The sequence below is a fragment of the Papilio polytes genome, unplaced genomic scaffold, assembly GCF_000836215.1.
Source record: "Papilio polytes unplaced genomic scaffold, Ppol_1.0 DF823688.1, whole genome shotgun sequence".
In the NCBI taxonomy this organism is placed as follows: Eukaryota; Metazoa; Arthropoda; class Insecta; order Lepidoptera; family Papilionidae; genus Papilio; species Papilio polytes.
The window spans coordinates 1,139,718-1,161,151 of NW_013525516.1; the positions used below are offsets into that span (position 1 = coordinate 1,139,718).

General features: G+C 34.6%; 2 protein-coding genes across 3 annotated transcripts in view; both read left to right on the forward strand.

The window, feature by feature from the left end:
- LOC106104377 (glycogen synthase kinase-3 beta-like) overlaps window positions 1–13,879 on the forward strand; it is a 28,670-nt gene extending 14,791 nt beyond the window's left edge. For both annotated transcript variants that reach the window (XM_013284415.1, XM_013284414.1), the window contains 8 exons: window positions 3,935–4,125; window positions 4,629–4,712; window positions 6,573–6,683; window positions 7,282–7,519; window positions 7,788–7,885; window positions 8,224–8,319; window positions 10,243–10,573; window positions 10,912–13,879. In XM_013284415.1, the coding sequence (XP_013139869.1) occupies window positions 3,935–4,125; window positions 4,629–4,712; window positions 6,573–6,683; window positions 7,282–7,519; window positions 7,788–7,885; window positions 8,224–8,319; window positions 10,243–10,573; window positions 10,912–10,961 (1,199 nt within the window). In that variant the 3' untranslated portion in view covers window positions 10,962–13,879. The remainder of the gene's footprint in view (window positions 1–3,934; window positions 4,126–4,628; window positions 4,713–6,572; window positions 6,684–7,281; window positions 7,520–7,787; window positions 7,886–8,223; window positions 8,320–10,242; window positions 10,574–10,911) is intronic.
- A 1,406-nt stretch (window positions 13,880–15,285) lies between these two features.
- The window catches only part of LOC106104376 (vam6/Vps39-like protein), an 11,129-nt gene continuing 4,980 nt past the window's right edge, over window positions 15,286–21,434 (forward strand). Inside the window, exons 1-9 of the mRNA XM_013284413.1 lie at window positions 15,286–15,569; window positions 15,665–15,814; window positions 15,954–16,081; window positions 16,582–16,785; window positions 17,043–17,229; window positions 17,607–17,724; window positions 18,421–18,547; window positions 20,295–20,693; window positions 21,053–21,275. Of these exons, the coding sequence (XP_013139867.1) occupies window positions 15,500–15,569; window positions 15,665–15,814; window positions 15,954–16,081; window positions 16,582–16,785; window positions 17,043–17,229; window positions 17,607–17,724; window positions 18,421–18,547; window positions 20,295–20,693; window positions 21,053–21,275 (1,606 nt within the window). The 5' untranslated portion in view covers window positions 15,286–15,499. The remainder of the gene's footprint in view (window positions 15,570–15,664; window positions 15,815–15,953; window positions 16,082–16,581; window positions 16,786–17,042; window positions 17,230–17,606; window positions 17,725–18,420; window positions 18,548–20,294; window positions 20,694–21,052; window positions 21,276–21,434) is intronic.

Here is a 21,434-nt window from a genome sequence, read left to right on the forward strand (position 1 = left end):
ATCTGTTGTGAATATTATGTTCAATTTAAACTATCATTAGCTCTAATTACTCCATTACGTTTAGTCGTGAAGTTGTTTTGTTATTATACATTTCGTATGTTATTTCTGTCTGTGGTGTTTATATCTTGTGGTACCATGTTTTAATCGAAGTTAACAATGGGAGTAATACTGTGTAAGTGTTTTGTATCTATTCGTAGTTTATTGTAATAAATTGAGTGTCAACTCTGAACTATATCGTCGTGTTTGACATCTGATAATTCAGTGAATTTATTGCACAACTAGCTATCGCCCGCGACTCTGTCTGCGTGATTCCAGACCATCCTCTACATCTACCAAATTTCGTCAAAATCTGTTCAGCCGTTTATGGTACAAACGCTAACAAACATCCATCCATCCGTTTAAACATTCGCATTTTTAATATTAGTATGACTAAATTTTAAATGTCTTATTGTTGGACACAGTTGATATTTAAAGAAAGTGCTTTCTACTATTCCAGTTTACTATTTGGCATTTGAAATAGCAGGTAGAAAGCCACGCGGAAGTTAGCCACGACCCACACCTGTCCGTTATTCAGAAATGCCACCACACCAACAAAAAGCACACAATGTAATACAACATTTCTGATTAATCTTAAAAATCATTTTTTGATTAATCTTAAAAAGTGTATTAATGTTATTAACAATTATAAAACTGCTACTACTATTAATCGTTTATTATCGATGGTATTGAAAGAATGTATCGATGTTTGGATAACAAAACCTATCAAGGGGTTAACTTGTGTGGTGACCACGGTGTTCGTACTATTATAACCAGAAATTGAAATTGATTATAATGAAGATATTAAAATCAATTTCATTTGTCTATTTAAAGCTTTGAGTGCTTTTCAAAATTGAGTGTTAAACAATTCAAGACATTATTAAAGAGATAAGTTTTATTTAGTAGACAAATTCCTGAAGTGAATTTCTTAATATCATATAAATAAATTTCGTATTTATGTTTGCTTTATGAATTTCTTGCTTATAATCTGTCAGTTACGGTCTTCGTCTTTTGATGGTAAATTTTTTGGCACGCACGCGAAAAGACGTGATCTGTTACCTTTGTTTAATAAAGACTGATATTTTCAGTGGAAAAGTAACGAATATTTTAATTAAAAATAGTTTGCAAGGAAATGTTCTGTTACTTCCTTTATTCTTACTTTCATTATCACTTTGAAGTACACGGTTTGAAAACTATTGTTATCAGACTTAACACGACCAAACCTTTGGGATAACACCGTGATCTCTAGTCTTATGGTAGGAGATATCATAAATTAAGTCGTATTCATGAGGTTTATAAGAAAGTACAAGTATCTTGAACCCAATCCCTAACTTGCAATAGTATGTTTTTTTACTCGATTTTTACTCTTACTTCCATGCGTGTATAATAATAATTAATGTATCTTCATGATTTTGTAACGATTTCAGTTGCGTGCGTTATTATTACAGTTTTATACGGCTTCCAGTGACACCGGTGCATATTTAAACATGTTTGGCATCGCTAGATATACAAGAATGGAAATTAAGTTACTGGGGATCCATGTTTGATAAATTACATCGTATATTTTACTATTTTTATTGTAGTATAACTGTGATAAGTGTTGTTAACGTATCAAGACTTCATTCTTGTAGACGTTTAAAGAAATACGTAGAGAAAAAAAGGCGGAGATGATGGATTGATGCATTTTAGAAAGATTTAAAGAATGCGAAAATCCTTTAACCTTTGTTTATAGTCATGTCACGTGTTGTGGATAAAATGCAGTTTATAATGTGTTCCTTATTCCCCGTCTCGGTTGACAAAGCCGCCTATCAATAAATCAATCAACGATGAATGCGATTATGCATGCTAGCGAATACGTTTCGTCTTGGTAAAGATTATGTTCACTGCAATTATTTATTACCATGTTATTTAAGTAACTTGTAGCCTAATTTATTCCGTTTTCGCAATTTATCTAAAGTTAGTGGAAACCTCTTTTACTGTCTGACTAATAATAATTAAATATACGTATACAGTTTGTATACCGTTATTCAAAGAAAAGAACATCAACAATGACAATTTTACAGATGCATTTGAAAATTCTAGGCTCAATTGAAACAGTGCGAATGTTAAATTAACTCAGTATTCCAGCTCTAAACAAACTAGTGCTTTAAATAGCTAGGAATTGCGGCAACACTGAATTGTATTTACACAATGGAGGCGGACTGATGAAACTAACAAAAGAGGTTCACTTCAATGTTCATTTCAATGACGTTGTTGGTTCCGATGTCTGGGAATTTTTCTTAAAATGTGACCATCTATTGGGTTAAAATGGAATATCGCTTCGTAAGTTTCCTACGCAATTGATGTCATATTTTATTACCTACAACAATATACATACCAGATAAATTGAGAAACGGACTGGAAAATTTTAACCTAGCTTTGTTAGTCTGAAAAAAACTAATTGTAGTAATCACGTAGCATGGTGCAATACGATTCACGTAGCAGGACAATTTGGTTCGTGTTTAACGGTTCAGTTCACAACATCATTGTAGTTTATTATTAACTCATTCCTCTGAAGTGGCGCTGCCGGCCGTGAGTGCACTACTCAATCCGCACACGCCATATTACCCCGCTTTCCGGGAAAGTCTCCCGCCACTTATGTACTCCTAGTACCCGGTAATTGTTGTTTCCCGCTCCTGAATGTCAACGGTACACGTATCTATAATATGAAGTTTGCTCATTAAATATTGTGGGAAACATGATGAATAAATAAAAATAGTACTGTGATGCGATCTCTAGAAATTGAATTTTCTTCGTCGAATGGGTGAAAGTATTAAAATGAACTCCAGCGTTTGATGTTAGATATTCGATAGTTGGTTTATAATATTACTATAAGATAACTAAATTACCTTTTTTCTGTAATCCGTACAGTGCTTTACGAAATAGACATTAAGGACAAAATTAAAAAAAACTTTGTAATTATTTTGATCACGACTTCTGTCCTATTAGTACATCATCTACTTGTAGTATTTTCTCAAAATAAAAACAAACCACATTTGTATTTGTTTTCCATACGTGAGGTTAAGGTTATATTAATTTTCATGTAGATGTGACATCGCGACGTCGCAAATAAATATTGAAGTATTTATGTAACTTGCACGCCACTTCATCCGGGAAGATAGTGCAAATATATAAGAATATACTAACTTTGGATTTCAGAACTTGTACTTGTAAAACCGATTTATTCTCGGTCTCGCTACCTTGTATTGGCCGTGACAATAGCTCGACATTTCAAAACACGTCCGACAGTTCATGTTCCTTGTATTATGTCAATGTTATGGCGAGTCACTGTCGTTAGCCTGTTATACAATATCGCCATCCCTCACATTCTTTTTGCGAATAACGGAGATAGCAAAAGTGTTCCTACACGTCACGTGATTTGCAATTCACGGTTAAACTGACCACGGAGTTCCAGAAACTAAAATTAGATTCACCAGAACTTATAAAACAATTTCAAGTTTGAGTGCTTTTGTCTATTAGCAATTTCTAGTATCGCCTGATAACTACTAACAGGCAAACTCATTAAACTAATAACACCGTATATTGTTTACGGTACCATTATACATTGCCGATGCTATCTTTATAACTTAATATGCTAATTATTTTGAACTATGTATATAACATAGTTAAAAATCTTATTTTAACTTATAACGAATTAGTTAAAAGACACTATTTTATCTCTTAGTAGGTAATTTCAACTGATAATAAAATAAAAATGTTTGATTCCTTTTGGAATAAAAGTATGCAACCCGTGTCTGTTTTACATTATATTGCAAAAGTTGTAGCTTAACACCAAATGACGCTTTTGCCGCCATCTGATACACATAAACAAAGTTAACGTACGTTATTGGTGTTCCAGGCAAGGACGGTTCCAAGGTGACGACGGTGGTGGCGACGCCGGGGCAGGGCCCTGACCGGCCGTTGGAGGTGAGCTACTCGGATATGAAGCTCATCGGCAATGGCAGCTTCGGCGTCGTCTACCAGGCCAAGCTGTGCGACAGCGGCGAGCTCATTGCCATCAAGAAGGTGCTCCAGGATAAAAGGTTTAAGGTACGGAATATTACAATCGGTATATTGAAAACTAGCTATTACTCGAGACTTCGACCACGTGAAATAAAAAATATAGACTATGTTACTCAGTGAACACGTTGCTTTTTAAGTGAAAGAATTTTGAAATAGACCCAGTAGTTTTTAGACTTATTTCAATACATACAAAAATCCAAAATTAAAATTTTTCCACTTTATAATTTTAGTATAGCTGTCAATGAAATCTACTCTAGAGATCTAGATAGTTCTTACTATTAAGGTTTAAAATTATTGACTGTCATTCCATAGGATGCGTTCCATGTAATTAGTTTTACACTTGACCCTGACGAATTGATAAGTAAACGAAGTGAAGAGTATCATTGGGGTATCTTAGTCAATAGTTTTATTAAATTAACAGTTGCATGTTAATGTAAAACCAATCAGATTAATTAGTCCAGACACTCGAGTCAACTTGCGTATAATTTTGCAAGTATATTTTGCTAATTCATATTGTTTTGTTGTTTCAGAACCGAGAGCTTCAAATCATGCGACGACTGGAGCATTGTAATATTGTCAAACTGAAATACTTCTTTTACTCCAGCGGAGAAAAGGTATACTCTACATTTATATTCTCATATTTATAAAGGCCAATTTTTCAGTCATTACATCAGTCTCTCTTGACATATCTTTTGTTGATAGAAAGTATATTTTGAAAAACTAGCCCTGGGTCATTACATTTGACCGGTAAATTGCACTTGCACTCAAGCTTGTGAATGCTTGCCATATTGAAATGTTTTTGTAGATCTTATATGTAAGTTACTAAAATGACTGAGAAATGAAAAATTGGCCCTTAATATATTTTGAATACATCTATCAAGGTGGATGAGCTGTTGGTTAAATTTATTGTTTTATTTGGGATAAGGTGGCAGTGGCCGCAGCGGTCAGTCCACTACTAAATGCGATGCAGTCTTTTGAAGTCGCAGTATGTTACAGTCTGATGTTACGCTAGTGTGCTAACGCACATAGATCTATGAACTAGACTAGGCTGGCCGATATTATATCCTATCACAATGGATATAATCCATACAAATTATCGGTCGGTGGCCTGGTATTGTGCAGTGTTTTATCCCTCTATCATCGGCCAGGGCTTTCACTTGCGGTTATTGAATACACGATCATCGGAACACGTCAGATGTCGCGACAGTTTGCTTGCTTTTGTTTTGTTTATTGTGAGAATTTGCTAAGATTATCTCGATCATCTCTTCGTTACTAATAGCACATCGTATTATTGATATTCCTTCTAATGTTTGCAAATGTCATTTTCAGTTTAAGGCTCGTAAGATTTTAGAATCATATTCTTATTAGCAAGTTATTTCTAAACATAGATCTAAAGCACAGATCTTGCGTTAGACGTAATGGAGTCAAATTTTGTGTAATAAAAATTGTTGGTACACATATTTTAACTAGTTTTTCACTGTATTAACAAATCGCTTTGCTATTGTAAATACGATGTTAACATTATTTCTCATCCGTAGTCTTTTGTACAGAAATGTATTTTTAATATTTTCTTATTTTCTAAACCTTTACCAAATATCCCGTTGTTTTATAGTTCAAGGTGAGACAATATTTGTCGCCGCACTCTGGAGCCAAGATCCTTTGGACGTTGGCCAAATTAGTTCGTATAGTACCTATTTACTGAGTTTATAACCATGCTGTTTTATGTGGCGAGGCAATTTATATTCATATTGACATAGCTGTCGTTAAAAAAAACTTTATTTATGCAGTTAACTCGATTAGTTAGTTGGGTATCAGTGTTACGTATTTAAGCCATTTTTCTATTGTAACGTGTTGGGCTTCGGCGTTATATAATTTCATGATATGACTTCTTTTGGTGCATGGAATGCAAATATCATGACAGATTGGTGACAGGACATGACTAAGAAATGACACTCACTTTGATTTATATTCGTTATGTTAGGAATTAGATGGTACCTACACATATATTAAAAATAATATAGGGCTTTAACAAAATCATTTACTCTTTGTGCCTATCCCACAATTCTTGTAAATTGTCAGATAAAAATGTAAAGTATAAAATATGTGATGGAAATATCGGATTTTGGTACTCTATCTGACAGTGAATTCACTTTTAAGCTATCTGAGTATCAGTCAGTAGTGGCACAGGCCCTTTTTATCTTATTAAAGAAATATGCGTAACTTTTTTATAACAAGTTTATAGTAACAAAGTAGTTATAGTGTTACAAGACTTAATACTTATCTGTTTTACATTATTATAATATTAGATAACTTAGCGAAATATTTAATAATCTTCTATTGTCAGGCTACAGATGGGCGATGAATGTTTATATGAACGTAAAGGCGTTTTGAAAATATTTTCCTTGATACAAGCTTCAGTGTTAGTATAAGATAGTATGTAAGGAAGTTATCAGTTTGTTCCTGTTTGGTTGCAGAAGGACGAAGTGTACCTGAACCTGGTGCTGGAGTACATACCCGAGACGGTGTACAAAGTTGCACGTCACTACTCCAAAGATGAACAAACCATACCCATTAGTTTTATAAAGGTATGGATATAGTACAAGTACAAGTAAGAAGTGAATTGTTAACTGACTTTATTTAATTATCTTAACATAAATTTAACTCGTGGTTAATATAAGTGTGCAATTGTCTTGAATCTTGAGGAGAATGCCACATTAAGAATAAAACTCAATTTAACTATAGATGCTTTTAACTTTGTTTGAAAATATATTTATTGTTATAGTATTTACATGCTATGCAATAGTAAAGTAATTAGAAAAAAAATATAATTTGATTTATAATTCATCCCACAAAGAGAGCATAAGGTTTGTTTTAAAGTGACTTGTCTGATTGTCATTGATTGCGGTCATTACTAATATTGGCTGGAAATCCTTAACCTCTGGCTTCTCTGATTTGTTTTCTAGTTTATTTTGTATATTTTACTAGCTGTTGCTAGCGACTTTGTCCCCTAGAAATTAAAAAAAAAATGTGTTACTCAGTGATAACATAGCTTTTTAACAGTGAAAGAATTTTTGAAATCGGTCAAGTAGTTTTTTTGTTCAATACACACAAAAATACGAATCTTTCCTCTTTATAATATTAGTATGATTAAAATATTTATGTGTGTATTTATGTACGTTCCAGCTGTACATGTACCAGTTGTTCCGGAGCCTGGCGTACATCCACTCGCTGGGCATCTGCCACCGGGACATCAAGCCGCAGAACCTGCTGCTGGACCCGAAGACGGGCGTGCTGAAGTTGTGCGACTTCGGCTCCGCCAAGCACCTCGTGCGCGGCGAGCCCAACGTCTCCTACATCTGCTCGCGCTACTACCGCGCGCCCGAGCTCATCTTCGGCGCCATTGACTACACCACTAAGATTGGTGAGTGTACTGCAATATTACAGTGGTATTCTAATCTACAGGTCTTGGGTTCGAATCCCGCCATGGAATGACTTATTTTTTATTTATATAATGTTTTTCCATTGAATTACCTTGGTTTCTTACCTTTCAATAATTAACTTGTTTTAACTTACGTATGGAGGACTCGAAGGCGTTAGCAGAATATTTTATATTAATAGTTTTTACTCCCAGGGTACTAACATATAGTTAAAACGTAACATTCGAATTGTATAATGGTGTGTCGTGTCAGACGTGTGGAGCGCGGGCTGCGTGGTGGCGGAGCTGCTGCTGGGGCAGCCGATATTCCCCGGCGACTCCGGCGTTGACCAGCTCGTTGAAATTATCAAGGTAATTGTTTAGTGAAAGGAAAAGGCAATTATGCGTTGTTATAAGATTTGGGTTCTTTGACTTAAAAATACCCAATACATTATTCAGATGTTTTAAAAGTAAAGAAGACCTTTGTAATGTTTTTAATTAATCACGTGGTCGTGGGTTCGAATCTCGCCCTTCGACTGTACTAAAAGCCTAGAGCTTAGTTGGAATGGTAAAAGAAATATTAGTGAATTAACAAAAATCTCTTAATGTTTTACGTTATTTTATTTTAATCTGCACTTAATTATGGCACTATCCTTATAAAGTTACTTTGTATGTTATTTGAATTAAATTTAAATGTTTATTTTTTTCAGGTTTTAGGTACACCGACACGCGAGCAAATTCGAGAGATGAATCCAAACTACACGGAATTCAAATTTCCACAAATCAAAAGCCACCCCTGGGCGAAGGTCAGTATAAATAACATTAAAAATTCATTAATTGCCACTTTTAGTCATTGCTTTTAGTATTTATATCGACAAAGATGCAAAATCTATTCGGTAAAGGCTTCCTCTGAGAGGTTACAACAAAATAGGTAAAAAACAGTATTTTTTTATTTATTTATTTAAACTTAATTAAAATACTAAGGAGATTGTTATGTTTTTTTGCTTATCGTATTAAAATCGTATTTTAATTAAGTTATGGCGTGTTGAATATAGTTTGAATGTTCATAATTAGTTAGGTGATAGTTGATAGCTACTACTGCATTGCAGCACATGCTGGAGCGTATGACGATGCCCAAGTCGGCCACTGACCATCAGCGCATTCGAGTAAGGCAACGTTGTACACTAACCTAAATGCCTCCATTTCACGATATAAACCAACTAAACCCCCTTTCCACTAGCGCTTTAACCGCGCGACTATCGCCTTGGGCGGTGGCTTGTGGAAATGGCACCTAAGCCCATTAAATTCATTATAAACTTTTCAAATACTTCATTATAACAGTTACTAATGTGAGACGCAAACTTATTCTATGCTTGTTTTGGGATTTGTAAATGAAGGCATTTAGTATTTATTCACATTTCTTGCCTACTGTTAATATTATTTCACATTTATGGTGTCTACAGAAAAACACAACTTATATTTCATTTCGAATAGTTTATACACTGTCTGGTTAAAAATAAAATGTTGAGTACACAAGTTTTGTTAAAAAACTCCGAGTTAACTTATCTGAAATACAATTTTATATTCTAAATTATAATTTATACTATTTTACCCATAAAATTATGTGAAATGTGAATAAAGATGAAAACATTGGGCAAAGGACCGGCATGGGTTAACTAGAAACAACACTATAGTCGAAATCTTATTTGACCGGGATAAATTATCGCATTAAGAAAATAATTTTTATTGAAATAAACTACTAAAATATATTTATAATGTACAGTTCAATAATCTGATAAAAAACAGTTTTCAAATGTTTGAATAACTTCAACCCAGTCAATTTTGATTGAAACTATAACAATAACAGTAAATTCAATAAATAAACATTAATTTTTGGAAAGTGAAATATCTGCTAATTTCGTTTGTAGAGCGTTGTCTCTGTTACTCTATATCAGACAGAGATAGCGCTCTACAATGACGAAAGTGCCAGATTGTCTCTTTCTAATCTAATGTGATCTTTACAGTTGTTTACTATACACTTCTGTTACTGCCACATTTCTTGTTTGTTGGTGTTCAGTGTGTTCGACTTGAGTGGAGTTATGTTTTGTTTATTTTAATATTATACAACTATTTGTCTTACTTTAAATAAATTGGAAATTCTTTGTAATGCGCTTCAAAATTTGATTTGAAGTACAGAGGGGTTGTATAGTATAAGATTGTATAGCAGGAATTATCTTATGTAAGTTAGCGAAATACATAAGAAAAGTCTGTAAATATGTATAAAAAAATATGTTGTACAGTTCACCTGACAATAACTTGTATAAAGACAATCATATCATGCAAAATTATTATATAGCATTTCACACAGAAGTATTTATAGGTGACGATTTTGTTTATTTATGGTGGTTAGTGAAGTACTTACCCTAGGAGTGTTTGTTATTTGACCCTTTTGCAAAATATACAGTGATCGAGTTCGAGGATCGAATGGTCCAGTGTAAAAAAGTATACTAGATCGGACACTGATATATCGGATAGGATTAGTTACGACTAACTAGCTAGATAAAGCTATAGCTGTTCAGCATCCAACAGTTGACACATACTGATAAATGATGTCGGATAGAATTCGAAATTATTCTATGAACATCCACAGGGATTGATGTTCATCCAAAGAGTGTCGTATTCTCTTTTATAAATAAAGAGTTGTGAAGGTAATGTGTGTTGTCGTGCAGGTGTTCCGCGCGTGCACGCCGCCGGACGCGATCTCGCTGGTGTCGCGGCTGCTGGAGTACACGCCGGGCGCGCGGCTGTCGCCGCTGCAGGCGTGCGCGCACAGCTTCTTCGACGAGCTGCGCGAGCCCGCCGCGCGGCTGCCCAACGGCCGCGCGCTGCCGCCGCTCTTCAACTTCACCGAGTACGAGCTCGCCATACAGCCCTCGCTCAACGAGTTCCTCAAGCCGCGCGCGCACAACGCGCCCAACGCGCCTAATGCGTCCGACGCTCCCGGCGGCTCCGGCTCCGGCGCCGGCGCTGGCGCCGCGGACCATGCGCACGACTCACAGGGTACGCACGCAACCAACTGTACACTCTACACTATACATCATTATTGTTATTAAAATATTTTTTTTTGTGATATATTACGCCCTTTAGGGGCGCTGTACAAATCTAAAACAAGTTTAGTCAATGGTACTGCGAAAGTGTTTTTACGAATATTCGCGACAAGCTTCTAACACAAACTTTTTTTTTTTAATGTCATAATTAATAAATGTTATTGCATCCTTACCTGGACATATCGGAGAAAAAATTCAAAAGATATGATTGTATTCATAATAGTGTTATAAGACATTCGTGTTTAAACATTTGTATTTGCCTCTTGCTAAATGTTATTTGTTTGCCATCAGACAACGCAGCGGCGTGCGGGCCGAGCGGCGGATCGCCGAGCGCGTCGTAGACGGCGACGAAGCCCACGCCCACGTCCGCGCCCGCGCCCACGACATCGACCATCGACCGTCGCCCACGCCCACGCCTGACCTCATCGCCTTGCCCACGCGCTGATCCCGACGCCCGACAGACTATCGCCACTCTAAATGCATTTAGGGCGACCGTTCCTCACCTCACTCGGTTGGACGCACGTTGCCGGAACGTGTCGGAGCATGTCGGAACATGTCGGAACGTGTCGGATGCGATCGGAACTAAGATGGGTAATTCATATGCTATTTAGTGATAGTATTTTTATTTTCGTGTTGGCCATCGGGTAAAATTATATGCATAATAGGTGTTATCAGCGAGCAGTCGTGATACCGTAGTGTTTGTGGAAAGCTTGAGCTGTCGCAGTCGGTGAGAAGGGTAAAATCCGCAGTAGACTCTGTACCGTCTCCATGTGATTACTTTGTACTTTTGTAAGCTCAAATTTTTTTTTATGTAAATACCTTATTACTGCGTTTTTAAATTAATGATTATTTTGGTGAACGTCAGATTAAATATCTGGATAAATGGTATTGTTTTATATTTTACATTGTATTTGCTTATTTTTCTGTCGTTTAGTACATTTTATTGTAGCCGGCGTACTCGGCGAGTACCTTTATCACATGACGGGGAGCGATCGTTGTAATATTGTACAACAAAATCACCTTTGGACCTTAAATTAGCTTGGGCCGTGTAATCAGTAGAGAAATATTCGAGTAGTGCTTTAGAATATTTATAATTGAATTGTATCACGTACCGATGAACTTTTATGAAGGTAGTTCGCTTTCAATGATGGAATTATAGCAAATGAAACATTATCTTGCACTCACAAATGCGTAATTGTAAATTTTTATAACTAGCATAAACTGATCTCTCAAGATAATTTGTAATTTTTATTGATATCTCAGAATTTTATGTATTTGTACAATTCGAAGAACATAAATTTTTAGATTAACTACATGATAGATGTATTCGTTTATTTGGGCAACTTTTAAATTAGTAAAAAAAAGTTTTAAATTGCGGTGTACCTTACCTTGTCTTACCTAGGGGCGGGATAAATGTTAATATTAATAAATAGCACTGTCTGTCGATGTCCTATTGTAATGTCATAGTTTTTCGATAATATTGTATTCTATAATATAAAGAATATTTCTGCTATGTAAAATTTGTCATTGAAATCACATTATTAGTAGTCATTTATGATACGAGTGTTTAAATAATTAAATTCATTGTCATAGTTTTTAAGCTTTCATTAAATTTCATTTTCGCACTACGTGTTGGATACAGTTACAAATTAGTGGAGGTTTATTAAAGCCTTTAAGTGTAGAATAATATTTAATTGATTAGACGTAGCGAGACGTGAAGTAGTAACACTCCGCCCTTTGGATCGCGACGATCTCACGTCGTCACATACAAAACAATTATTAACAAAGCACTTCAAATACTAATTCAATAATACAACTACACACAATATGCTAACTCTTTCTCATGTTAAATTCAGTGCAAAAAGTTTATATAGACCCAATAAGTGGGTCGGAAAATTTTATTTGAATTTTGGATACTATATCCACTAGCAAATAATCATGGCAATTCCCATAGAAACTTATTTACGGTAAACTATGTGTTTTTGTTATTTTGTTTAATAAATTAATTATATACTTATATGCTTACTGGCATGTATTATGTTTACAACATTTACATAATGTTTTCTTGCAATTTTATTATTAAAAATTTTTAACGCATGTGTAATACTGAAGGTCATTTTATGATTCTCAAATTTTATATGTAGAGGCATCTTATGTATTTTGTCTCACTAAAACGCTTAGCTAAATGATACCATTAGCTCTTATTCACACGGGCGTCTGTTTAACGCTCTCGGTCTTATGAACGATTTTAAATCACTCTTATTCCGTTCTGACAGACTTAAAAATGCAGTACTGCGCGATAAAAAAGTGTTATGGTATAATAGATACATGGAAATGCATTTGTTATATTTGAACGTTTTTTTAACGCGCGTTATAGTGGTGCACGTGTGTATGGTTAATGGTACAAATTGGTAAAATAAGTGACATTGGATTGTCAATTGAATGAAATGAAGCAGAGAGGCCTCGTTGCACAGTGATGAGATTGACGCGCTTGGCTGACGGCACGCATCCATTGGGAAGTCCCGTGTACATTTGGCGGCGGCCAAGTATATAATAAACATTGTATTACTATAGGTATGTACTAATTACGTATAAATTTGTAGTATTTTAAGATATATAACGCGCTCGGCGCAAGATTTGAAATCACACATAGCGGAGCTTAGTTGTCCCTAAGGCTGCTGATTTGCTGACACCTTTATAGTTCGTGTAAATATTACCTTTATATGACTCTGAGTATATCGGGCGGCAGTCGCGCCGCCCGCCCCTCGCCCTGCGCCCCGCGCCCCGCGCCCCGCGACTCCGGAGCCGGCGAGGTCTAACATAGTCTAGATATGCATATTTTATTAAGTCTTATTCTATGAATTTTGTAATCGACGTCGCTTCTAAAACCCTCTGTGTAAAAAGTTAAGACATACTAGTGACCTGAATGTTTGAAGCTGTGTTGTCGGAACTATCCCACTGAATTCTCACTTTGATTCGCGTGCACGTTTACTGACCCACGAGAGAATTGTCCGTCGAGCAACACTTACGACTACAATACATACACACTTCGAAATGGGGTTGACTTTATAAATTATTTAAAGTGGAAAAGAGTTTTCTTATTACTAGTACTGTAATATTAAATTTAATAGTGAGTGAAAAAATGTATTTTGTTTTTAATTTGTTTTATTGAATTTGAATACATAGTAACACCCATATCGTTGTTAGTTATGAATGAAAATAACATAATTATAAAAGTAAATATTAAATGAATAGTAAACATGGTTTTTTATTTTGCACCTCACACAAACAGCTCTCGTCAAGTAAATTATGCATGTTTACATTGTAAAAGTTATATGAAATTAAAATTAATATCACAAATTAAAGACAGAAAGCTATTTATAATTAATTTGACAAATTATCGTTATAAATGCAATGATTTTAATATTTGACATTATATAAAATTTACAATAAAACTATGACTATAATGCGATTTAATTAAAAGTAATTAAAACGCAGTATCTCTTTTCTTCTCAATAATTGTTCAATCTGTAACATTCTGATTGCCCATTCCGAAATATATTGAATGAGATGGTCTATAATAATTTTATTTTCTAATACTTTACTCGCTCTCACTATTATTCGATGTTAATAAAATATTAGTAGTTGTTTAGCAACTACAATAATAAGGTAGTAACGTCAGCTGTGTGCAATTGCAAGATATGTATTTTTATCTGTTTTTGATCGTAATTAAATGAAAATTAATTTAACTGGTACTCATTTGTTTTATTTTTTAAGCGGTGGATTTACACTAGCGAAGTTTTAGTGTATAAAACATGTGATCCTTCTTATTCTTAAAAACAAAGTTGTCTTGGTAGCATTAAAGGCTTGAAATGTGTAAATATTCACCCTTAGTGTTAATGACTGGCTCCAGGTGAGATTCGAGCGCGACGAGTCGAGCGGTCATTGTTATCGTAAGTTCTGCTTGTAGAATCACGAAGACTTCGCTAATACGTCATCAAAGAAGCATGAGGAAGAATTTTAAATTTTCAAAAACTTATATTTACATGCAAATCTAGGCTCATAACCTCTTGGTAAAAGTTGATGTGAGCTAAACAGTAAGAGAAAAAAAGATCATCATCCACTTGCCCTTATCTCTTATGGAGGGTCGGCACAGTATGTGCTGCTCTTCCATACATTTCTATCAGCCGTCATATCTGAATCTACTCCTTTCTTAAGCATATCCTCTTTCAACCAATCCATACTTTCTTCGGTCTTCCTCTTCCTTTGTAGCCATCTACATTCAATCTTAACACTTTCTGGTTTATGTCCCCATCATTTCGTAAGAGAAAAAAAGATGCGAAATTAAATTACTACTCCTTAGCACAACATTTATGAAAAAGCAAGTAGCATTTTGGTTAATGTTTGTTTTGTGGTCAGCTGCTACACGTCGCCATCAAGGGATACGACCCTAAACTCATGGATGACTTGACCTTAGTCAACCAAGGTGGCCCAAAGCAAATTACTGTTATATTTTTCTGCAATATAGCGAGGGTTTATATTTTTCTGGTCAAACAGTCTTTACATTTTTATGTTTATCTGTAAATTAGGAGTAAATCACAGACAAAATATTTGTCATCTATAAAAAATAAACGTCAGTTGTCAAACGTCAAAACAGCAACAAAACAAAAACTGTAACAAAATCGGAAAATACACATAGAAAAAGATATAATTTCATTTTTCAACATGAAATAATATTGATATGATTACATTTCTTAAGTAATTACAGTAATAGTAATGTATTCATAATTTAATTGCTTGAGAAGATTGAAACATCACGGCTGCTGTTGCAAGATTATCTCTTCAATTGATTTAAAGTTGTTCAATAGAAAAAATAATCATGCACGGAGCATATGAAGCGTCACATTTGCTAAATGCAACAGTCCAGATTGAAGCTATCGCAGCTTATGGTAAGTTCGCTAGAATTTATCCATCTAACTAGATATATACATCCAACCATTATGTATGAATAAAACAACAAAGCAACAAATCTTATTACTTTTAGATGATAATTTGCTGTTGGGTACGAGGCAGGGTCACTTATTGATGTACTCATTATCAGCAACAAATGGAAATCAAAAATATGAATTGCAACTTCTACGCTATTGCAAGAATTTTAGTAAAAAACCAATTCAGCAAATAGAAGTTATACCTGGTATGTATAAAATATTAAAAGTCATCTATGATTTATCCAGTGATTAGTGGAATGATAGAAAATTATGAAATTCATAGACAAGCAATGTAGAATGGACTATTAGTGATAGCTATGTAAACTGCTTTATGTATATTTCCAGAGGACAACCTGTTATTATGCCTCACAGACAATCTCCTATCCACATATGATATAAATGGAGTCAATTTTCCATTTATAAAATCAATTCCACAAACCAAAGGAGCATCACTTTTTGCTTTAGATAAAAAGGTAAATTTAATAACTTGGTACTTAAAAAATAATATTTAAAAATTTTACTTTGTTATCTTGTTAGCAAATGTTATCTTCATAGGTACCCATAACATTGCAAAAGAAAAATTTGGACCAAAGTACTAGATAATAGGCAAATCTTTAAAAAAAATGTTATCACCCTAACCTTATACTACTTATGTAGGCATGCAATGTTTGCAAGTTTTTATAAATCTTTAGAATTGGCATAGTTTTTACAGCCAGCCTGTATATTGCCAACCCTATAAAAACTATTTCTATTTCTACTTTTAGAGCATGTATACTCCTTCGGCTAAACTATCGCAGAACTGTTTAGTCTCGTTTTGATACATATAGCTTAGATGGAAGTGCACACACAAGTAGTTTTTAGCTGTGCAACTAAAAAGTTGAATTTGTTGCGAACCAAACAACAATTGCATAATAGTTATGTAATTGTTAGTCAATAGTGTGCACCTTCTTTTATATCATTTGTCTCTTTGCAGTGTGCAACATCAATGACAGGTGAATCAAATTCAGTAGTTCATCTATGTGTAGCAGTGAGAAGAAAACTTCAGGTTTATTATGGTAAAAATGGTGAATTTAAACAACACCAATTTGAATTCACCGTTCCCGATGTACCTAAAGTTATGGCATGGGGTCAAGAATATTTGTGTGTTGGATTTAAAGGGGAATACACTCTGTTTGATGTAAGTAACATTGCAAGTATATGCAATAATTTTTTTTAACACAACTAACCCTGAGTTTTCCAAAAAAAATTACAAACACAGTGTTATGACTGCCATTTTTGAAGTGTTTAAAAATAAATAAAGCGTCTAGAAACTGCTTCAATATTAATCGAAAATCATCTGTCTTAAAATATCCTAATATGCGTACTAATTGTTTCCTGAAATAAATAAATAATTACTATTGAATTATAAAAAAAATTATATATTGACATTTCCAGCTTTCTTCTGGCAAACCTAAAGAGTTATTCCCTACAAGTAGTTCTCGTTCACTGGAGCCAACGATAACTAAATATTCAGACAATTCATATCTACTTGGTAAAGACAGCACTTCTGTGCTTGTTGAAGAGGCCAAAGATATTGAAATAAAGAAGACTATAAAATGGGCGGAACCGCCATTGGCCGTAGGTAAGAAAAACATGGTTTATTAATAAAAGTTTGACTAAAACTAGCATTTGAGATATATGTTGGAAGAATTAAAATTTTAATGTTTCTATTTAAATTATTTTTTTTGTTATCTCTACTTATAATATAGAGTATATAAAAATGTATGATCATGTGTATTGTAATAAAATGAGAAAAACGGAGAATTAAATAAGCAGAGATGATTGGACAATTTGTTCAATCTAATTGGGTTGCTTGAGTTATCAGATTCCGAAGGCAATGGTTTTTTTGTATACAAATTTGTAAACCATATTATATAAAAAAAAATGTTAATAAATATATGATTGTGGTATTGATGTGATTATGTCAATATTTCCAGTTGAAAATACATTTGTTTGCAGTGTGGGAAACACCTTATATCTTAGGATTGCTGACGGACCGTATCATAGTGCAGACTGTGGAGCCGTCCATGTTCATCCAGACATTACCCGACTTGAATAAAGCAAGACTTATGTACAGGTTGGTGACTGAAAATGTTATACATATTTTGTACAATAAGGTAACTTCGCGGTGTTCCACTAACGAAAAATTGTCTTGTTCTTAGCAATGATACAAACTCGGACACTCCTTATAAATAACCAATTATTTAGCTGTGTTTGTGCAAAGGGAATCAAAAATAGCAAGTGTACTGACCAACCTTATTTCATATAGGCACATTTAAAACCTGCGTCGTATTATTGTTCCGTGCGTCTCAATGTGTACAAAAGGTCCAAACGACTAGCTGTTAGATGGAGCACCGTCAGATTTCCTGATAGTACATAATTTTACATAAAATCAGATATAAAAGATGCAGAGGATGATGATCTATGCTGTAGCGTTTGATACAGTTATGTGTATTGTATTAATGAGTTAGATTTTTAAGAAAACAGTGAATTATTAAGGAAAATGCATTAAAAACTCGTTTTAATGTTTCGGGAGGGGGATCTTTGAAAGACATCAAGAGATGCCTTCTGAGGGAAAGCTCTCTTCATTTTTTAGTGAGAAGAAATGTTGCTCTTGCTTGCTTTTTACTCACTAAAACCCCCTCGGAGGACATGTTGTGGTAGATAATAGAAAGATATCTTTATATTTGTGGCGGTTACACCGAGCTACCAAGCTGTGGGCTGTCAGTTTGTAACATGTCGGTGTCGGTGTCGGTGTCGGTGTCGGTGTCAGATGCCGGCGCGGGCTGGTGTTCGTGGCGTCGGTGGGGCAGGTGTGGTGCCTGGCGGCCGTCGACGTCGCCAAGCAGCGCCAGCAGCTGCTCAAGGACAAACACTTTCAGATCGCTATCGATATTACTGTGAGCACTTTCATATTTTACAGTCGGTTTCCACTGGTGACACATTTATCTCTAGATTACTATTATAAATGCGAAAGTTTAGATGTATGTAAGTTTGGTTGATTCATAGTTCAAAGTCTAAACTACTGAACAGTACTCGATGAAGTTTAATATAGACTAGCTTTCACCCCCGATTTTGTCCGTGTGGAATAAAAAAAACAGAAGCAAGTAACCTATGTGTTGGTCCAGACTACTTTATACATGTTTTCCAAATTTCATCGAGATTCGTTTAATAGTTTAGGCTACAATCTTTAACATCCTTCCATTCATCCATTATAATGTAGAACATAATTTGTAAAAGCAAGGCTAACAATTATAATTTATTTAATTCCGGACGGAGTCGCAAGTGAAAGCTAGTAATAGGTTACACGCACCTCTTAGCAGGGCATTGAAATAAATCAGTTTTTTTTGTGTTGGTATATTATATGAAGTAATCACAGATACTGAATCCGTTTTGACGCTAAAAACAAATCGAATTACAAATTCTATTAAAAGAGTTTTTTACATGATAGCATATGGACTTTAAAACAACTGTTAATAAAATATAAATATACTAGCTTTCGCCCGCGATTCCGTCCGCGTAGAAATAAAAAAAAACAAAATGGGTAGCCTCTGTGTTCTGCCAGGCTATTCTCTAGGTCTATCCCAAATTTCATCTAAATTTGTTTAGCAGTTTAGACTACAAACTCTAACAAACAACCATCCATCCAAACTTGGCATTTATAATATTAGTAAGATGTAACCGCAATATTACAAATGTTACTAAATATAACTGTATGTGGAACTATCGAGACATTGTTTATCATTTTCCTCAAAAGGCTGAAATAATAAATTATTTAATTAGTTTTGAAATTTTTCAATCGTGAATTGTGGATCATACGAGTACATTTAATTATATGTTAAAATTTAATCCTTTTAAAATGTTTTAGACAAAAAATAAAACAAACAGCCAGCCAGTGTTAAAAATATTATACTCTGTGTTTTAGTCAATTTAAAAATAACAGTAGGTACTAAAATAACTCTAAATTTATCTTAGTGCTTATTTTGGTTGTTAATTTTTCACATATACATTTATTTAAATATATCCTTAGTAGGTTTATTTTATACAAAACTCAGATGTTTTTGTATTTTGTTTTAGATGTCGTTAATTTGTAATTAAAAAGAGATAAAAAAACATAGTCCAACTTACGAAGATCGTAAGTAATAAATGCTCAGCATTCAATTAACATTTTCTTCTAAAAACTTCATCTAAGCGTTTACCTTATAATTTCATCATAACTCCAAAAGATTAATTACAATTATATTGCATCACAGTCGTAAATAGAAATCTATATACTCAAGTTATAAAGAGGAAATATTTGTATTTTAATAAATAATACAGACAAAATTCATTACTGTTTTATTTACTGTAGTAACGAAGTTGCTATCCACAGTTAGTTTATTGATATTCATTATGGCTTTTCGCGTAAAACATATCAAAGAAACCATATCAGGACTTTTGAGTGGTGTAAGTATACATTTAAAATCGTTATTTTATGCAAGAATATTTTAATCCATGATCCACTCCGAATTTAAATTTTCTATGATTTTTACACCAGTGGAAATAGAAGGGCGCATAGCAACGCCCTGACATATAGAAAATGCCATTTGATCAATAATTTTAATGTAATATCTATTCTTTCTTATGTGTACTTTATTTCTTCTATAGCTTCACTCAGACTGTTCCGCGGAAGAGAAGAAACAAACGATCCATTCAATTCAAATGCTAAGTGCTTTAGAGCTTTTCGATGAAAAGAAATACGCTCAATCTATGAAGGTATTCATACAATTGAACACAGACCCGGCGGACGTTATCAAACTGTTTCCAGAATTGGACAACAAGCCAGGTTCAGAAGATGATAGTAAATTGAAAGGGAAAGATTTACAAAATGCGTTAACCGCGTTGATAAATTATCTCGTCGAAGTGAGATTGAAGATCGCAGAAGCTGTTAAAAAAGGCAGCACCGATGATAAGACTCCTGGTACGAGTAGTGATAGTACAAGTCATAGGAATGTCACGCAGCAGTTGGAGTTGATCGATACGACGCTGTTGAAATGTTATTTACAGGTAAAATAATAATTGTTTGGAATGTAATGTAGTGTAATATTTAACATAACGTAGTCTGCTGATAATTTTGGCTATGTTTAAGAAGGGCTATCTACCATTAATATGTGTTTCAACTGGTCTTTACATCCATTTTACGAATCCATGTCTTTCTTTAATTTGAACCAATTTTAAACTAAATAAAATAAAAGTAAAATCATGATTATGAAATGATTAAGTTTGCGTTTTTACACTTTTTAAAAATATTTGGTCTCTTTTTAGCAATCAGATTTGTAACATACATTTTTATGAATAGTATTCGGTTATACATTCTAAATTACACCAAGGAAGTGATAAGGGCTAAAGAAGTGGTACATTTGTAGACGAACGACGCGTACGTGGCGTCGCTGCTGCGGCTGAACAACTGCCGGCTGGAGGAGGCGGAGCGCACGCTGCGCGCGCACGGCAAGCACAGCGAGCTCATCATCCTCTACCGCACCAAGGGCCACCACACGCGCGCGCTGCAGCTGCTGCGCGAGCAGGCCGCGCAGCCGCACTCCGCGCTGCGCGGCTGCCACCAGACCAAGACCTATCTGCAGCAGCTCGGTACGCCGCCACACTCATCGATTTAAACACGTTGGAACGCTCTGTCCTCGGTATTCCTAAACCAATATGACTTAGGGGCAGTACTACCAAATTCTCGTAAATTGCCTGATAATAATCAAACAGATAAAATACGTGACGGAAATATAGGATTTTTTTGTT